A 20,281-nucleotide genomic window follows, 5' to 3' on the forward strand; every position below is an offset into this window, starting at 1 on the left:
GCTCTCTGCAGCTGAATGAGTTGCCTTTCAAGCTAGAAAAAAGCGCTAACTTCCTGTTCTTACCGGCTTCAAAATAAAAGTCAACTCACGTTTGGCTAATAACAGGCTTTTAATGTGAAGGCGCACAGGAAATGTTCTGTTTGTACACGAGCTAACTTAACTGCGGTAATGTGCCGTCTCCTTCCGGTAATTGCCGTTGGTGAAGTTTTTATACCTAGAATCGCTGCACCCGCACAGATCCCGAGGACACATCTTTCACCAGCCAAAGTGGAGGGTGGACTCAATAACTTACTTGCCTAAGACTCATTTACCCCCATTTGGAGTGTTAATGTAGAGCCCTCTAAGCAGTGTTGTGCATCTCTCCTCTGTGTTTCAAAGACAGCCTCTCCTCATTAGCAAGCTGTCGCACGAGTGCTAATGGGTTCGTATTCATCATCGCACGTGATCAATTTCAGTAGCAAATGCGATCAAAACTGTCGCACTGTACAGCCCTGCCTTTAATACTACTTTAATGGGACTAAATCAATGCCAATAGATAAATAAATGCAGCAGAACAAGGCTATATTACATCACGTTTTATTTCTACTGAAATAACATGAAGAAAAGCCATTCAAATTAGGCAAAATATTTTCCAGAAGTTAAATAGGCCTATTGAAAACGGTGTTTTTATGAAGAAAATACGAAAAATGTTTCACAGAGGTTCAATATCAAAACATGGCCAAAAAACGGTGTTTGGCGAACAAATGTATTTCAAACAATCTATTTTTATTTCTATGAACGAAATCAGTTTAAATTGAATATTTTCCAAAGGATAGGCAAATAACAAAAAATGCACTACCGATTGCTCTTAACGTGTGAAATAAGACATGACAGAACTAACAGCCTATTCAAACTGACACGCTAAGCAAGATTACTTTCCAGCTTTCCTTTCTTTTACTTTCATGAAGTGTGACTTCAAGAAACACTGCTCAGCCTGTTTCTGAGCTTTGTCACGAACTGACACCGAGAACGCTCTTTCTTCCACGGACGTCGGCTGTATGGTGGAAAGTGCAGAGTAGAGCTGCTGCAGGTGTTTGGGTCGCTCTTTGGTTGCCTCGAAGAGCGCAAACTCGTTTGAAATTATTTTGTGGAGGTCATTCCCATACCTCTGGTCTGGCTCGGGACATTGCATGCAGTCATTAGCCTCGTTCGACTTGGAGCCGTCTTGCTCAGACCTGCGCAACTATGAAGCCCGTCTTGCTAAGCGCACAACAAAAATGCTGTGCGCTCAGCAAGCCAAGCGTCATAATTGCGCAGGTCTGAGCAAGACGGCGACATCTCTAACGAGGCTAATGACTGCCTGCTGCAGATGTGCAGTAAGGCTCTGGGTCATCGTCTGCTCGCTTGGCTCTGGCTGATACGCATATTCTTGGGTATCATCAGACTCTTCCTCGGACACAGCACTTTCAGTATTGTAGAGGCGCTGGTATTTCGTATGCCTGCCTGTCTAAAAAATACATTTCACACAAAATATTGTGTAGCCTTTGTTTTATTCATTTTAGCTTATTAAAAAAAATATCCCCCCTGGAAAAAAAAAAAAAAACGGGAGGACGGGTCCCGCGGCCAATTTCCGGTACTCCCGGACTGACTCATTTCACGGGAATCCCGAAATCCCGGGACCCGTCCAGCAACCCTAGTTAACAGTCCCAGTGATGTTGGACTCAGGGCGTAGCGAGATCAACCGGCACATCGTGGGGACAGTAAAATACGGCCCTCTTACTCCAAGCTCCAGCACTTCTGCTCTCAATTCACCGGCCAGTGTTGTTGTTGTAAAGCAGCTGACCGGCGCGGCGCTAAATGTTTACGTCTCACCTGACGCTGTTTACAAGCACCTCTTTCATTCCGGAGCGCTGTGTAAAAGGGACTACTGATGCGCCAGCAGGCCGGTGTTGCTTGGTTCTGTGTAAATAACACAGAAGCAAGCAAAGCCGGCATATTGGAGTGATGTTGTTCTGTCAATATGCCGCAATCTCTGTAAAAGGGGCTATAGATTGTGAAGGTCTCAGCTCATACACTAGAGGTGGTAACTGACTGACTATCACCGAAGGCTTACGTCATGTAGATGGGCAGACGGTACAGTTGTAATTACTCAGAAGTCCTCATGGGGGCGGCAGAAGTTACGCACTAAAGCTTTAAAAAAATGAATAATAATAATAATAATGCTATCCAAAGTTGAACTTGACCTGAAAAATATGTGCCTATTAAGTTCACCCCAATGAGTGAAACCATTAATATTGCATGTACTTCATTCATAAGATTGTCGGGCTATTGTCCACACTCGCACACTTACTCCAAACTACAAATTCATTGAAATGAACAGGACTACACGCGCTAAGGCGATCTGTTACTGGCCTCATTCAGTCCTGACTGTGGGCTTGTTTACCCTCCTTTGTTTACTGTTGCTCAGACGGGCCTGTATTGAGCATGCTACACTTCCATATGTGTGTCTACCAAAATACTTCTTTCCTCCCATTCACACACATGTGGGTACTTCAAAAAACTCAAGTCCTTTTTTTTTTATTCACACACACAAGGCTCCTGTGTGTGTGTGTGTGTGTGTGTGTGTGTGTGTGTGTGTGTGTGTGTGTGTGTGTGTGTGTGTGTGTGTGTGTGTGTGTGTGTGTGTGTGTGTGTGTGTGTGTGTGTGTGTGTGTGTGTGTGTGTGTGTGTGTGTGTGTGTGTGTGTGTGTGTGTGTGTGTGTGTGTGTGTGTGTGTGTGTGTGCAACTAGAGAACCAATTTGAGTTTTAGACCTTAAGAGTGAGAACATTTTGCCCGGTTCTCACTTTGGGACAGGCTGTTTGAGGGTAAACACTACGTGTTAAGGTTCAGGTATGAGTAGCTTGGGGTTAGTGTAAGGGTTGGGGTTAGGCACAATTTTGATGCTTAGGGTAAGGGGCTAGTCAGGGAATGCATTACGTCAATGAATGTCCTCACAAGTATAGAGGTACAAATGTGTGTGTGTGTGTCTGTCCGCGTGTGTGTATATGTGTGTGCGCTGTCCTAAACATGAGTCACTTCCTTTCCCCACATGCTGCTGTGAATCACTCCTTCCTCCAGGGAATCCGGGCTGTCTCCACCCCCCTCTCTTCCAGAGGCCCTTCCCCCATGTGTTTCTCATGCGAGGGCCCTGGAAAGTGTCTAGAGCAGTGTGTACTGTGTGTGGATGGGGGGATGGAAAAAAAAGAGGGGGTGGTTAGATTGATGCCCCGGGGCCTGAGTTTGGGCTCCTCTTGCCTCTTGGGAGAAAACGGTGGGAAAATGCTCTTTAGTTACTTACTTTATTCATATATTAATAAATTCATACTTTTGTTTTTGTCTTACTTTTTTACACATAAGAGAACATTTTTGGACAACAGAAAAGGCATTTAAGCTCCAAGAAATAATGGTTGGGCATTTATTTCTTTATGAGGGTGTATAAGGGGCCACGGTGGAACATATAATATAACATTTATTAATTTAATTTTTACTTAGTAAATGTTTACTATTAGTTTTCTGTCTGTAAGCTAACACTATTTCTTCTTGGGCGATTGCTGGGACAACAATCAGCCCTTTGTTGTTGTGTAAGTCAAAGTCAAGTTCTTTCTATTACAATGATAGTATTGATAGTATAGGAATCAATGTCATGAGATAGAAATGGAATCAGTGTGCTTCTCTGAATGTTTTCATCACAACGGCCATTGAGGAAAAATGGTGAGCATGTTGTTTTTCATATTGTTTAAAGACACACCCTTTCTTCCTTCACTGCATTTTTCTTACAGCTTTATTTTACATGTATTAGGGGGGGAAAAAACCTTAAAATTATATTATCATTTATTTCTGATTGGATAAGAGGCATAACCAAATTCAGTGTGCGTATAGGAACAGTTCTACAACTTAGTCGCATTTCTACACATCAACAGTGGGGGCACTGTTGGCTCTGACTATTGAGTGCAGCTTTAAAGTTCCAATTTAGCCAGCAGGCAGCATCCATTAACTCCCCAGGGGAAGAACTAGAATACATTGTATTTATTAGATCAAAAGTCAAGAGATCTTTGATCATAGCAGATATACAGACACTATCTTTTTATTTATACAAATTCTGTCCCATATCTACAATTTATCAAATTGTCTCACACTGAATTATGTGGCATGTCACTCATGTGCAGATTAATTAAAAAGTCTATTATTTCAAATTAATTGGTGTGAGTAGTACCAACTAGTGCAGAATGAATGCAGCCATATTGGAACATGTCTTCTCTGACTTTGTGAAACAAACTCCCCCTCACTGTCAGATCAGCTGAATTTTATATCTTCATTTTCTTCTTCTTTTTTTGCATTTTCTGTGTGTGATGTTATTTATCAATGTTTTGTTTGAATTATTTGAGTCATTGCTCCTATGGTATTCACTATATGGTGTGACCATATATCATAATATCAACATGTGGTAACTGTTGTAGCATTTGAAAGGTGTTATAGAAATAAAGTCAATATTACAGGTATCATTTTACGAAGTTTGTGTTACTTGTGAGTGCAATGCTGTTTTACAATACATACAGCATTATACTGTGTTCAATTTAAAGGTGCACCAATTAACGTTTAAATTTGGCCTATGGGTCACATGACCCATGTTTAATTTGACAATTTTCACCTGACTCTGCAGTCCTCCACATAATGATTTAGTGTCTGGTAGTCCATCCTTTTGGTTTGAAGGTGTGACTTCACCTACATGGCCACTTGTGTGCAGGAAAATACATGTATGAACGCAACATATTGACACCCTTTAGGATTATATAGGTTACATGGAAAACATGTTCGGAAAGGGATTCTTTTATTCCCTCATCAAGCAGACACAGTATAGCATAAGCATTTGTTTTGCCCCGCTGATCATTTTAAAGGTCACATATATACTGTCATTTAGAGGTTAAAAATTGTAATCTGGGGTTCTACTAGAAACTGTTTTCATGGTGTAAAAAAAACCTTTATATTTCTCAGTGTAGTTGCTAAATCTCCTCTTTTCAGCCTCTGTCTGAAATGCTCAGTTTTAGAGCCTGTCTCTTTAAGCCCCGCCTTCCAAAAAGTCCGGTCTGCTCTGATTGGCCCAGAATCTAGTTGCTGGTTGCAATCTTACTGCCAGTTAGAATCAGGGGGATCTGGGGGTGTGGCTTATCACAGGTGAAGGTTGAGCTAAATTAGGTTGGTAATGAGGGGGCACTGCTTCTACTGAGGGGTTTTTTTGAACACCTCCATATTTTCAGAAAGGTAATGGTGGAGAATAAGAGAGAGGGTAGTTTTTTCTCATACTTTCTCATACTCTCATACTAATAGATGAACTTTAAACCTAGTATATACTCCCTTTTGGTCTCCACAAACGCTTGAGAAAACCTTTAACTACTCTGCTGTGTTCACCAGCTAGTGACCACTTCCACACACGAGGAGTTGAGTGATTCATGAATGTTAAAATATGATTATTATAGCAAGCTTTAAAGTCTTAGACCTCCACAAGTCCTAACAAATCTTTACTCTTTTTGCACATACAATTCAGACTAGTCAAGTCTCACTTTGGACTGAGGGATGACTCAAACAGCACAACAGTTAGTTCTGGATAAAGTACAATCTGTTCTTGTACAGGACATAGTAACCGTACACTCCCTTCATTATCACTAGCACTGTGTTTCTCTCACTCCCTTTCTCAACTTGTAGTGGCCCTTGTAAAAAATGGCAAAAATAGAGAGAAAAAAACTGGTTTAAATATTTCTCATTTGTTCAACTGTTAAAAAAAGCAGCTTCAGTCAGATTACTTGTATGTATTGACTGTGGATTCTACTGGTGGACCATTTTTTACAGTCTCAAGATTCTTCACTGTATCTGAATGAGTTCTCTATGTTCCAATAACTCGGCCAAAACATGTCTTTTCTGCCATAGAAAAAAAATGGGATATCATTGGAATCTTATTAGAAGTGACTCAATTCTCTTCAGCTTCACACTGAAGAAACCCCAACAATCCTTTTAATAAAGGAAGGTCCCCACACTACAGAAAGTTTGATACTGTTACTGTTTAAAAAAAAACTGTATTGTATATAGATATTAATCAGAGGTTAAAGCAAGCCTGCAAAGAACAAGCATACTTATTTTTACAGTGTGGATGAGTTACTGTCCCCATTCACTTCATGACTGTGGATCTCTCTCTGTGTTGTTTAGATGAAGACGGGTCCGTTTGCTGAACACTCCAACCAGCTATGGAACATCAGCGCAGTTCCTTCCTGGTCCAAAGTCAACCAGGGCCTGGTTAGAATGTACAAGGCTGAGGTATGCCTGCTTTCTCTCTCTCTCTCTCTCTCTCTCTCTCTCTTTCTCTCTCTCTCTCTCTCTCTCTCTCTTTTTTTTTTCTTCCCCCAATCAGTCCAATTCTTCAGTTATATTGCTGAATCCATACCTTTTTTAGCTGGCGAAGTGGGAAGTGCGGTCGACCCTCAATTACAGGGTCGGTGGTTCGATCCCCCGTCCCCCAACCACATGTCGAAGTGTCCCTGAGCAAGACACTGAACCCTTAATTGCTCCTGATAGTTAGCCTGCTATCAGGTTATGAATATGTGTGGGAATGGCAACGTGGGAATGGGAACAGGTCTCCCTTGAAAAAGAGTCTCCGGTCTCAATGGGTTTTACCTGTATAGTTTTAAAAAAAAGTTTTAGGGATAACTAAAGTTTTTTAACAACTCAATCTATGGGGGGACGTAAATGAATGCACCAATACAGTTAAAGCTAGGGTCTTTAGTTGGAGATTTTAGGTAAGACGTCTAATGTCTGCTTTTGGATGGACGTAGGGACCAATCGGATACAGTGTCTGTATCAGGTTCCGATATGGCCTCGCATCTCCAATCCACGTACCCATCCAAATTTCATAGAATGTTTTTTAATTATTTTAACTGTGAAAGGAAATGTCAAGACCATAGCTGTATCTTATCGGACGCTATCGGTTTCGGGCTGATATCAAGAAGCCAGATATCTGAATTGGATCGGTGCATCTCTAGATAGACGTGAAATAAGGTACAGATGCCACTGTTTTCATAAGATGAATATGAATAATTACTAACTATGGTGATTCCCTTTTATTTAAATAATTCATTCCCTACTGTAAGTCGGAAATCAATCTGAGTGACGTCAAGATCTCGACCTTCTTAATGAAAAGCCTAAGTGACAACCTAACCGGGCCGCCATGCTAGCGTTAGGCAGGCGCACTGAAAGAACACAAACACAGCATGTTGTATTGTGAACAGTGCACACGGCAGATACTAAAAGCAGTCTCTAGATGGCAGGTTCCCTCTATGACTTCTCTTCTTTTGTTTACATTTTGTTTCCAACCGACTGTTGAAACAAATTATCGCCATCTGTGGTTAAAAAAAAAGGAAAGAAAAAACGATTGAGAATCGTAATGACTTTAAGATCGAAATTAAACTGAATCGAGGATTTGTAGAAGTCTGAGACCCCTAGCACCATAACAAGTAGAAATTAAAACCTAAACCCATTAGCCTCAGCTCTGCTGTTTGTTCTGTGCTAATTAGCAACTGTTAGCTTGTTAGCATGCTAACACACTATAAGAAGATGGCAACCATGGTAACCAATACATCTGACCCACTCAAACCCACTTAGTCTAATTGACTAATCTAGAAATCGCTAAAGTCGCTAGCACGATTCGTGCTGCAGCTTCAAATCAAAACTAATTTCTTCCAGTTGTATTATTTAGGATTGAGGGAAAAAAACAGCTACTTGTAATGAACTTTTCTTAGCCCTCCCTCAGGACTTCTGTGGCATTGATCATTTGCCTACATGTGTATTTGAAATGCACATATTCAAAATGACGAAGGTCCGTTAGAAACATGGTCAAGAAAGTAGACACAGAAATGTAGCGTAGTACATTTCTTGTAACCCGTTCACCCCGATCACAGAAAGTGTGTTTTTCTTCTTTAGGGGACATTTAGGAAAACCAACGGTGTGAAGGTTCCTTTTGGACTAACCGGTCTGTTAGGGGTTTTGCTTTGCTCCGTACTAGGAGAGAGGCAGGAAAGGGTTAAGAGGAATGGAGAGAATGGAACTGTGTGTGTGCGTCTGTTTGTGCGTTTGGTGTGTGTGTGTGTGTGTGTGTGTGTGTGTGTGGGCGGGCGGTTGGGGGTGGGGTTTGGAGGGGAAGGGGGGTGGATGTCTAAGCCCGTTCTCCCCGCCTGCATGCCCACATCCTGTGTTTTCCAGAGCACAGCCTGTGAGTCTTCCCAAAGAGAGAGCTGAGGGGCCAAGCTGTCTAGGCCCCCCCCACCCCCACCCCCCCTCTCCTCTCTGCCGTTCCCTTCATTACATTCTCCCCTCCCTCCCTCCCTCTCTCTTCTGTCCCGACCTTCCTCCTCCCAGCCTGGAGCAACCATCAGCAGACTTGCATTCCTCTCTCCCTCTTTCTGGCCCCCACACAGGGTTTTTTTTTTCTTTTTTTTTCTTCGGGCAGAGAGTTGTAGAGAGTTGAAAAAAAGAACGGAATCCACCATTTTCTGGCCCATCCTGGTGCCTTGACGACGGGAGCACAAACATGAACAGAAAACAGTGATAGATGGGCCCTGTTGGCTTGACTTTGAATGGACATAATTACACAGTTATGTCTAGTCTATACTTGAAGTTCTACGTCGCATATTTTAACCCCTTATGCAACCAGTGTATAAGTGGGTCTTTTTTTTCTTCTTCTTCTTCTTCTTCTGGGCAGGTATTGGGTGTAGTTCATTTCGAAGGCCCTTCATAACACCAACTTGCACAGACTTGAGATAGATAATGCACCACAGTGAACATCTTGCCTGATTTATTATGTATCAACAAGGTCATGTCGTGATAAAAAGAACATAATACAGTGTTAAAAAGCAAAGCGTTGTATTCGATAGCAAGAGCTCCTCTGGAGGGATCAACTGTTGACCACATACACAAATGTATTTTGTCAAGAGTGGTGATGTTTCTTAAAATCATCACATACTTAAAGGCACTCATCGAATAAAACTCTTTGCTTTTAATTCAATTCAAATAACTTTGTTCTTCCGCTAGGAACTTCATATGTGGAGGAGCATCAGAGTACAACAGTGCATACAATATACAAACACACACGCTCACACACACACACACACACACACAGCATCAGCCCGTACTCGACATATGGCAGATAAAAACAATCTTTGCTTAGCCTAGTGAATAAATAGTACCTCCATAGAGGAGGAGTAATAAATAAGTTAAAAAAGTTCAGGTGTTTAAAAAAAGAGAGAGGAGACAGATCAAAAAGGGTTTTAACACTGTATTATGTTCTTTTTATCACGACAGTCATTAAGACACTAGACTAAATACAGACTACTGGAAAGGAAGGAACCTCATTGAGAAAAAGGCCGGTGTTGTTCTTTATGTTTTCTTCTTTCCATAATGTTAAAGCTATAGTGCGTAACTTTTCAACATAATTGAATGTTGGTTACATTCAAGCCATTGCCAAACGAGTTGACACAAAGTTGTTTAAGCCAGCTCCACAAAACTCTCTCTGTATTTCTCAGTATGGCAGCATTTACAAACTGGTGTCGCGTCGCCCCCATGCCCCCCCCCCCCCCACACTCCCCCCAACACTGTAGCAGGAGCGCAGAAAAATCCCGAGATGAGCCCAAGAAATGTTTCAGTTGTTGATTCTACTGCTAAGACAAAACCTGAAGGTACAGCAGAAGGTATAAAATCCATGTGTGATCACAGAAGGCTTACCTCCATTTAGATGTACCGACAGTGTTGTTTTATTGACTCAGACTTCCTCATGGGGCCGACAGAAGTTACGTACTATAGCTTTAATTGTTATATCTCGTGAAAAGACCAAAGCCACTGCTGATGATCAGAGCATTTTACATCACTGAAAGCAAACCCTATTCCTACTATTCATCCCCCTCACAACAGCTGTCTCGTATTGATTATTTATTTTCTGGTAATTCTACTATCCAATATGAATTGCTCTAAAATGACTACAATAACTATCTCAGACCATGATCCAGTAGGCTATGAATTAGTACACAAAATAGTCCCAAAAGATTGTGTGGAAGAGTGCAATCTGCATTCAGTCCCGGGTCAAATTAATTCATTTAGTTTTTATTTCGAACAATAAATTTAAAAAAGCAAGTATGACACATACAAGTACACATAACACAAAAAAACAATCATTATATAGTGTCATAAACAATATTTACAAAATAAATGTAGTGTCTATGTTCGAAAAGGAGTGAGAGGAAGCCCAAGCTTATGTATTCCCACCCTTTATTCAACTGCTCTTAATTATCATAATGCACATTCAAATTATTTATATTTATACAATACTCTGATATTTACTAAATGTACAAAGCCTTATAAAAAACAAGAAATTAATAAAAAAATATTTAAAAAATAAACCAACAAACGGAGGAAGAAAGAAGAAAACAAAAACCCACTTATCCCAATACAACCAGTGTAGCTAATATCACAGTCAATATCACCTACCCTCATCCCAATAATGCTGTTGTACTCTGCAGTACGCCCGGGTATGTATCGGCCTCACCTCTGATTGGCTTCTGGATGAACATGCTCATTGCTTGTTTGTGGGTTCAGCCTATGGTCCATGAAAAAGCCATTTCTTTTTCTTTCTTTTTTTTCCTTCCCAGCTTTACATTCTACAGATTTAGATTAGGGACGAAGGTTCAACCAGATAGGGTTTGGGCCATGTTGTTCATTGCCACATCGTCCCTATTGGAACAAAGATGAGTGGGTGGATGCACTAGGACTACTGTGCTGACGAAAAATCATGCAACACATTCATTCTGTTCAGCAATCATTTTTATTTATAAATGTATAGCTGCTCAACCTTAAAATCAGCAAGTTAGGGTAATTTTCGCTCCAGGTAGCGTTGCCGTGTGACCGCTGCATGGATTCAAATAAAGAGGGCTTATGTTGGTGAGACATGGGAGTGAAATAAAGTAAGTCTGAGTCTAGTGGTCTAGTCAGAGGGTCAGATATAGTCAGCGCTGGAGCTAAGCTAACCTGGATGAGCGACCCATGCCTCTTACTTCATCAGTAATGCACGCAGTTATAGTAACGGTTGCTGTCGCCTTAGTGAGGCAAAGCGCTAAAAATGTAAAACATTGAACTATTCCTTTAACTATAAAATAAAGCCCTGTCTGTCTGTTTCTCTGTCTTCACTTCACTGCACTGCTTGCAGTTATCGGTTTGCAGTGTGAAAACAGTGCATTGTGAGTTATACCCGTATACTACAATAGCTGACATTCTAATGTCAGTTGGACACTATTTATTTAGTACGTCATTAAACCCCCTTTTATGATTATTTTTTTTCAATAATATGTTGTATTCTTTTCTCCCATTGAAACGTAATCCTACACATATAAGATATTGAACAGATTTGTACTAGAGCACATCACACACTTCTAAATCACAGTAACTGCACAACATTGTTTTGACTACATAGGTTTAGATGTTTTATATATGTATCCTATTATATTCAGTACATCAGTCTGTCTGTCTTTGTGTATTTCATTTTTTTTTAAACGTAGGGGACACGTGTGGTTTTGTGTGGACAATCAATGGTTTTGCCTTAACTTTTTCTTAACTTTTTCTTAATTCATGTTAATATTAGAGTTCATTCAATCAATGTTTATGTTGTGATGTGTAGAATATGCATCTCTGATCAGCGACCCTTTTGTGAATTGTACACATTTCCATTGATTAAATATCTGTCCAGACCTACCGACGTTCTCTTTGCCTTCCACGTTCTGCCCCGGTGATCATGACTGATAGTGTCACTGCACAGACAGACTGTGTTCCTCCCCACCCCCACTGCAGACACCCAACCCCCCCACCCCCTCACCCCACCCCCTGTTCCCCAAACCTGGGCCCATGTCTGTACGCACAAAAGGCCTCAGCCCGGGCTCACCGCCATTTTGAACACGTTCAAAGTGAAAGGCAGGCGGGAAGAGTGAGGTCAAGGTTAGTCTGAGTCTGGGCTTCATTAAAGCCCCATGTCAACCCAAATCCACACGATCCTTTACTAGGCCTTTGTCATGTGGGGAGTTAGTTGCATGATAGTTAAGCATCTGAAAATAGTTATAGGCATATTTATCAATCCAAATGAAAGATATTGTCATTTAAGTTTGATAAACTTTACAGAATTCAGATTTAGATGAGGCTATGGGCTATGCTCTGGTTCTTATGACACATGAAGTATTTTGAACCAATCCAGCAGTTCTCTGCCCCAACGTTCTATAAAAACAATGACTGTTGCCTGGGAGACCGTTTGATACGCCACGCCCACACAATCCTGTCAAAACGGTCTAGAGATTAAAAAAGCTTTTTTTTTTTTTTGTAATAGTAATGCATATTTATTTTCAATTAGATTTTTGTAATAGCCTATTGATTTATACTATTTTAGACCAGGCTTCCTGACGCCTTAATTGTCTGGTTTTAAATACAAGTTCATGTCCCATCACTAAACCTCAAACAATGACAAGTCCCTGTACATAACTACATGCTGAAACTTCTACACCTGCTTATATCAATTTATTATTAGGGTCAAACTTGAGTAAGAAATAAGTACATTTACCAAAATATATATATATTTTTTTTTTGGCATTTTTGGTAACCAGTGTATTTGACTTAAAAAATTGAGATTAGAGAAAAATCTGTGAAATATGTGAAGGGCAAAATCAGTTGATTTATGATCTCTCTCTCTCTTTCTTTTTTCTCTCTCTCTCTCTCTCTCTCTCTCTCTCTCTCTCTCTCTCTCTCTCTCTCTCTCTCTCTCTCTCTCTGTCTCGTTTGCTTTAAGCCCCATATTCTTAGCAGGAATGATGGCCCATTACACCGCAAATAATTGACAAATTGTCACAGGATCACATTTGACCCCTGTGACCAAACAGGAATATATGAATCTGCTTCAGGGGGGGAGGGGGGGGGGTTATGGTGTAGTCTTGGAGCCTATGCATTTGGCTTTTATAGCTGATGACATTCTTCTAACAAATCTAAATATGCAGGTCAAAAACACACAAACACAATGGAATTAAAACCAGGAAATGCCTGTGTCTACGTCTTTAGTTCTAAAATGACATAAAGTGTAAAAATGCAGAGCTCAACAATACCGTGGTGAATAAACAAGTCCCAACAAGCACACAGGAGCCTTTAGTGATGTTGTAAAGTGTGTCTTTTGACCTGCTCCCCCTTGACTACCAGTGTTTGAGCTAAGCTAACCTGGATGAGCGACCTTTAGCCCATTTCTATATCAAAAATGCACACACTGTTACAGGAACGGTTTCTGACGTCTTTTCTTGAGCCGCAGAGTGAGGCAAACATGTTGAACAATTCTTTTAACCCTGTTTTGTTGGAATGGTGGCATGTTTTGTCTTATTTTCCCATCTTAGTTGTAAAGCAGTCTCTGTCTCTCTCTCTCTCTCTCTTTGCACCAGTGTTTGGAGAAGTTCCCTGTGATCCAGCACTTCAAGTTCGGTAGCCTGCTGTCCATCCAGCCATCCAAGCCTTGACTGCTCAATGCCCACACACACACACATGCACACACAATGGAAAGACCAAAATCCCCAATCAACTGTTTGGAACCAACAGCTTTTCCCTCCCTCCAGCACCCTCTTCCTGCAAATATAACGGTAGCAAAAAGAAAAACACCCACCACGTGTAGTTTAACACACATTTCCCACATGTGTACACGCATGTGGTCATGACAAGCTTGTAGACCAACCATACGTTTAATGCAGAGCCCGTTGTGGGATGACCTTTTTGTGATTTTGGAGCATCCTATTTTTTTGTCATTATATTTATATAATGGATAAGAGTTCTAATGGGGCTCCTTTTTGAAGGAGTTTTTTTTAGTGTGCTGTGTGCTTTATTGATGCCATAAAGGCTTGAATTTACCTCAGTTAGGATCATGTGAGATTTTCTTTCTTCTTTTTGTTTAGATCTTCAAAATATTTTGCCATTGCAACTGTTTGTTTGTTTGTTTGTTTTTTTGGGGGGGGGGTCTGCTTTTAAGGCCAAATGTTTTCATTTTGTTGCAGATGTACCAATATTTGATTTGCCCACTTGTTCCTAACATGTAAAGACACAATAAGAATTTGATAATAATTTCCTGCGTTGAGTGTTTTTTTTCCTTAACAAAATGTCTTGAAATGTCTTTCAAATTTCAACATCACATTAAATGAAATGTACAGAATTTCTTTCACCAAATATCATTGACTGAAAAAAATAGGTTAAGGCAAGAATCTCTGCATGAAATCTCTCGTCGGTTTTTTATTTTTCCCCTCAGTTTGTGTCTTTACCAGTCTACGCACATGTCACCCGAGTCTTAGATTGAATTCAGTTTTTTTATCGTCTAAGTTATTTATATATTCTGGAGCTTCATCATAAAAATTCTCAAGACAGGTGAAATATTGTAGTTTTTTTACACAAGATTTGACTCCAGTTTCAAATTAAATAAAAAGTTTCTGTATGTTTCAATTGGCACGTGTTATTTTACATTCAAATATGTTAAAGCTATTTCTGTGTTATTATATTAAGCTGTCAAATGGTTTAATAAATATCTCCCTTTTTTCATCTTTTGTTCCGGTGAACACATTCACTTGAATTGTATTGTTTAGTCTGTGTAGCTACGAGGAACTTTTAAATATTTCTGAAACCGTTAAAAAATTTTCTCTGATCATATATGACATGTAACAGTTAACGAGACCGTCGGTGGGAAGAATGCTATTTTTATATATTTTTTCTTAATGCCTTGGTCATGGGTAACGGCCTCCACACACATCCTACCTCTACTGTGCGTCTACCTCGCGTCTGCGTCTGACTTTTTGTCACTGACCGTGTAATCAACCTAGAGCGGGCACACATCCAACCTCAGACGCACTGCTGATGCACGTCGGAGGCACGTCTGCAGCGACGCTCCCGTTTACCTCAGGAGGAGGAGCCTATTTTTTTCTGAGAGCAGCGCGTCTCTCTCGGGTCTCTCTGCTTTAACTGATAGAGAAATACTCTGCTGAGAGTCATATTGACTTCATACCGGCAGTTTTCGCTGTAGTTTCACCATTTCCTGGTGTGTCCCTTTCAAAATAAAACTTCCAACAAGCGAAAATGTGACAAAAAAAATAAAAAAGGCAATGGGGCGCACGGATTACTGTCCAGACTCAATATTAGACTCAATATAAATCATATGCATCATAAATTACACGAAAAAACTTCATTTTTAATGGGAATTATCTATGAAAACACTATGTAGAAAGATAGGGCTTTTAGAAGCAGCGCTGCAGCAGCAGCAGCTGCTGAGACGTTCCATGTGTGTCCGAGAAAAGTCCGAGAGACGCAGCAGTAAGGTAAGGCGCCGCCCTCCAGAGGTAGACGCAGGATGTGTGCAGAGGCCGTAAGCTCACCCAGGAACAACAGCTGGTGTCGTAAAAACACTACCGCTTTTGTCCAAAGGGGGCGGAAGAATGAACACAAACCGAAAGTTCCTTTGTAGCCACTTTAAAGCCACTGCTAGTCCTGAAAAAAAAGGTTGAACATTTCCCACGTTGGCATACCCATTTGGTTAGTGTAATACAGTGCAATAGAAAGTCATCCTACTCTTTAGTAGCCACTTTGTTTTTGTCTTAGTCTAAAATGAAATTACATAAAATCCATATTTTTCCAGCTTTGTTTACACTTTGTGACTTAAAACATTCGAGTGGAAGAAAAATCCCCCAAATTTCGCAATGATTAAGAAAAATGAAAAACTCGAATTGAAGGGGTTGGAAATGTGATCAGTCCCTTAAGAATAACCATTAAGAACATTCTCAGGTACAATATACGCAATCACCTTCCTGATCACACACAGAGTTAATTGGCCTCTAACTGACTTCAATTGTAGTGGTTTCAGCAGCCTGTTGAATGTCTCCCGTACATGTAGGAGTCATAAAATGTTCTAATTCGTATAATCGACTGCCCAAATATTGCCATATAAAGCCTGTTCTGCTCTGTGTGTAGCCAAATGTTCAGTGATGTAACACTTTGATGAGAACCATCCCAGACAGTACTGACCGTAAGTGATTAATAACAAGCTTTGCCGAAATATGTATGTAATAAGAATTCTAAAAGATTATTTAAAGAGCTCTCTGAATTGGCAACAATGATGATGCTAATATGAAGAGAAAAATTAATTTTGTATATATTTAGTTTGATTTAAAGTTGGTATCACCTTTAAATCATCCACACGAATATATTTCGATCTCACAAATTTTATTTATATTTGAGAGAAAATTAAAATTGATCAATTATGATTGAATTAAATTATTTAAAGTTGTGAACTGTTAAACTAGTGCGTAGCATTTCAGAATGACTGTTTGTATGTGTGTTTCTTGCGCCTTGGTCCATTGTTTTGACTTCCAACATCCAGCGACCCACAGATGAACCCAGCAGTGAGGCAGATGGATTGGGGACATGAGGGAGAAAGTGTTGAATATTGCATGAGTCAGCATCACTTAAACCACTCCATGTCAAAGACGAGCCTTTTTCTTTTTTTTTACAGATGTTTTTTAGTATAAATGCATTCATGTCAAATTTACAATTCAAAAAACAACATACAAGAGACATTTTTATTTTAAGGTACCACACTGCAGCTGAGTAGGGTCAAATGTTTCTAACTTTTTACATATTTGTTCGGGAACGTTTGAACGTTCATACCATATGAATTATGTTAACATTTAAGTCACTAAAAAAAACAAAAATCTAGATTTTGGATAAAGCCAGATGAGTTAAAAAGAAATCAAATGTTTACATCATATAAGAGTCAAAATTACAGAACAGATTATGGATACAGCCTTTTTAAAATGTTAGAAATCAAAATATACTGTACAGCTCTTAAAAATGCATTTTTTTCAGCCTTTTTTAGGAACACAATGACAGTCACAAATCAGACAGTTATCAACATATTTACAAATCCTTCTTTAATAACCTTCAGAATTGTTATAAGAATGATTTAAGGAAAGTTTAGTTGATGTAAGTGCTTTAGAAGTTGAGATTCTTGGTTCAGTGTATTGAAAAAATACATAAAGGCTGTTAAAGATGGTTGTATAGGAGAGACATAAACAAGCAAACAGACATGGTTGCGTCAAATAAACACCTAAATGTACATTTTTGACCTTTTATTTTTACTAATAGCCTATGTAAGATTGGCAGACAAAATGTTTCTGTAGAATTTTGCTGTTGCCATCATGTGTTACTGTGTTGTTGTCAAGATTAACCTTTACCAAAGTGATGGAAAGGCTAAAGTTTGGCAAAAGAAAGGATCTGCTTATGATCCCAAACATACAGGCTCATCTGTGAAACACGGTGGAGGCAATGTCATGGCTTGGGCTTGCATGGCTTCTTCTGGGATGGGCTCATTAATCTTCATTGATGATGTAACACATGATGGCAACAGCAAAATGAACTCAGAAGTTTACAGAAGCATCTTGTCTGCCTATGTAAAGAAAGATGCAACCAAACTGATTGGAAGATCCTTCATGATGCAGCAAGATACTGACCCAAAACACACTGCAAAACGACAAAGGAGTTCATCAGGGGCAAGAAATGGAAGGTTTCAGACTAGCCAAGTCTATCTCCAGAGTTAAACCCTATGGAGCATGTATTTTACCTGCTAAAGAGGAGACTGAAGAGAGTAAACAAACAACATCTGAAAGAGGCTGCAGTGAAAGCCTGGAAAAGCATCACAAAAGAAGAATGCAAAAGTTCTGTGATGTCAATGGGTCACAGGCTTGAAGCAGTTATTGCAAGCGAAGGATTTGCAACAAAATATTAAGTTTTATTCACTTTAATTTATTTTAAGTGTATCTGTTCCAATACTTTTGCTCACCTAAAAATGTGGTGTTCCTGTACAAATAATGCTATCTTCTCCGGTGTGTATCAGATCCAGATGTAAATACCTGGAAATGAAAGCTGAAATGTTGATCTATTGTCTCATATTGATATTTCGGTGTCAACTCCAAATGTTTCCAGTCTACAGCAAAAATGAAGGAATTGGCCTCACTGTTCCAATACTATTGGAGGGGACTGTAAGTCCTCATAGGGGGACGGAGATGGAATTCCCCTTTCTTACAGGATGTTGGGCTGCAGTGCAGAGTGGTGGAGTCAAGCACAGCAGTGTGAAGGCAACTGGTGTATGAAGGAGTCAAGTCCCCCACACAGATGAGACACACTATAGAATGAATCCTGAGAAAACCAACGCAGTCTTGACGGCCCTCATGTCGTATGTACCAGTGGTGGAAAGTAACAGAGTAGATTTACTTCACTACTGAACTTATAAAATCGCTATTATAATATAACAAATGAGGTTTGTCTTCCCTCAATCTTCCCTTGGCCCAGCTGTCCAGTTAATCCTAACCCTTCGTGTTCACTATTGTGATGTCAGAACTAGTAAAATGTAGGGTTAGACAGTGAGACCATAAAACACTCTTTCTGCCTTTTCTCAGGCTAGGATGAACCAAGGCTACATTATTTTACCTTCCAAATAAATGATTCAAATCATGTTTTCGAATGTTTGTAAGTTCATGCGACGAATTAAGATGTCATTTTATAAACACGATTCGGTTGAAATATGACGTCACTTCACTTCTCAGTTGTATTCCTTTATCTTCTTGGAACCCACAGTCCTATACGTTCTTCCTTTGCCAATAACAGAAATCAATACACTCTCTACTTTTGAATTCTAAAATTATTTTTAAATGTAAATACCGTGGCAGTTTAACTTAAAGAAAAATGTGACTAGGTAACATTTTCACTTAGTAGTTTGAGTCTGACCAGGGGTATCTCTACTTGACTGTATTAAGCAGGTCTTTGCGTTCTGTGTATGACATGGAGTGATCCACTGAACAACCAGACAGAAGACTCCACTCTTTGTTCTTCTTGTCTGGTCTCAAAGTCAGCGTGGCATGTTCTAACAAGCAAAGAACTGGTGGATTTGCAAACACAGTAATAAGGCTATACACTTAACTGTGTGTCAGTGTATGTGTCAGTGTGTGTGGTTGTGAGTTCTGCTGGCCTTTTACATACATTATACATGTTGTGATGGGTGATTTGGGAATTTCACAGAACTTGTCTTACCATTAAACGGGTTCCACAGCTCAGGTGTTAGTATGAAATGACTAAAGGCTAAGTGTCTGATTTTATGAGTGGACCATGAGAGCCAGAATTCCTGAATTCACAAGATGAGTGTGTGACGGGTTCTTAGGTGCAGATCTTCGGGGGGGGGGGGGGGGGGGCCTGGTTTTAGAGGAATGTTTGGAATGGGACAGCTGCGTGGTGGACGCGTCCCAACACGTCTGGGCTTGAAGCTAAGACTACAACATGCAGACGCTCTCTAGAACGGGCTGGAGTATAATGATGTTGCACTTCACTTGAAGCAGGGATAAGCAATTCTGGAGAATGTTTGTTGACAATCACCTTCTGTCAAAATCAGTGAAAATCTCCTCACTGCTTTCTGTCAGTACTGTGAGTAGTGCGCTGGAAAATAATTCCGGTGTTCATACACACCCTGGCCTATAGGCTCTGTAAACGGGCATGCCGATAGCTACGGTGGGCCCCCTTTGTTTACGTTCCCTTTGTTTACATACCAGTCTACAGAGCCTAGGTTGTGTATTAACGCCGGGTTTCTTTTCAGCGCGATCACAGTACAGACAGGAAAACAAGTTTTTGATGAGATATTCACTGATGTGACAAAAAGTGAATTTTGTCAACAACCATTCTCAATGTTGCTTACCTTTAGGTCGTTCTATATTAATATGTCTGAATAACTTTCAGAATAGTGCTAAGAGTGATTATAGAAGGTTTAATTGATGTAAGTGCTTTAGAAGTTGAGATTTTTGGTTCTAGAGTAGGTCCAGTAGGCTGTTGAAAAAAACTAGGAGCAATAGACAGACGCAAACAGACAAGGTCTAGTCGAATAAACACATATATGTATATTTTGGATCTTTTATTCATACTTGTATGAAAGAAAACTGTTATGAAGAATGTTATGAAGGCAAAATAGACAAAAATTGACCAGTGCTTGAAAAAACTATGTGTTTGCCTGCCGTGTCTTGCCTCTAGTACATTGAGCACACTACATTTCTATACTTTAAGTATAGTATTTTAGTATATACTTTTAAATGTAGGACTTTCACTTGTAATGGAGTATTTTTAGATTGTTCCATTATGAAAGGTAC

At 39.9% G+C, this 20,281-nt stretch overlaps 1 protein-coding gene across 2 annotated transcripts in view; it reads left to right on the forward strand.

The window, feature by feature from the left end:
- The window catches only part of ptpa (protein phosphatase 2 phosphatase activator), a 33,935-nt gene extending 19,546 nt beyond the window's left edge, over positions 1-14,389 (forward strand). For both annotated transcript variants that reach the window (XM_080046226.1, XM_080046225.1), the window contains exons 9-10: positions 6,219-6,326; positions 13,511-14,389. In XM_080046226.1, the coding sequence (XP_079902352.1) occupies positions 6,219-6,326; positions 13,511-13,585 (183 nt within the window). In that variant the 3' untranslated portion in view covers positions 13,586-14,389. The remainder of the gene's footprint in view (positions 1-6,218; positions 6,327-13,510) is intronic.
- The last annotated feature ends 5,892 nt before the right edge of the window (positions 14,390-20,281 follow it).

Source organism: Ammodytes marinus (assembly GCF_949987685.1).
Source record: "Ammodytes marinus genome assembly, chromosome: 18".
In the NCBI taxonomy this organism is placed as follows: Eukaryota; Metazoa; Chordata; class Actinopteri; order Uranoscopiformes; family Ammodytidae; genus Ammodytes; species Ammodytes marinus.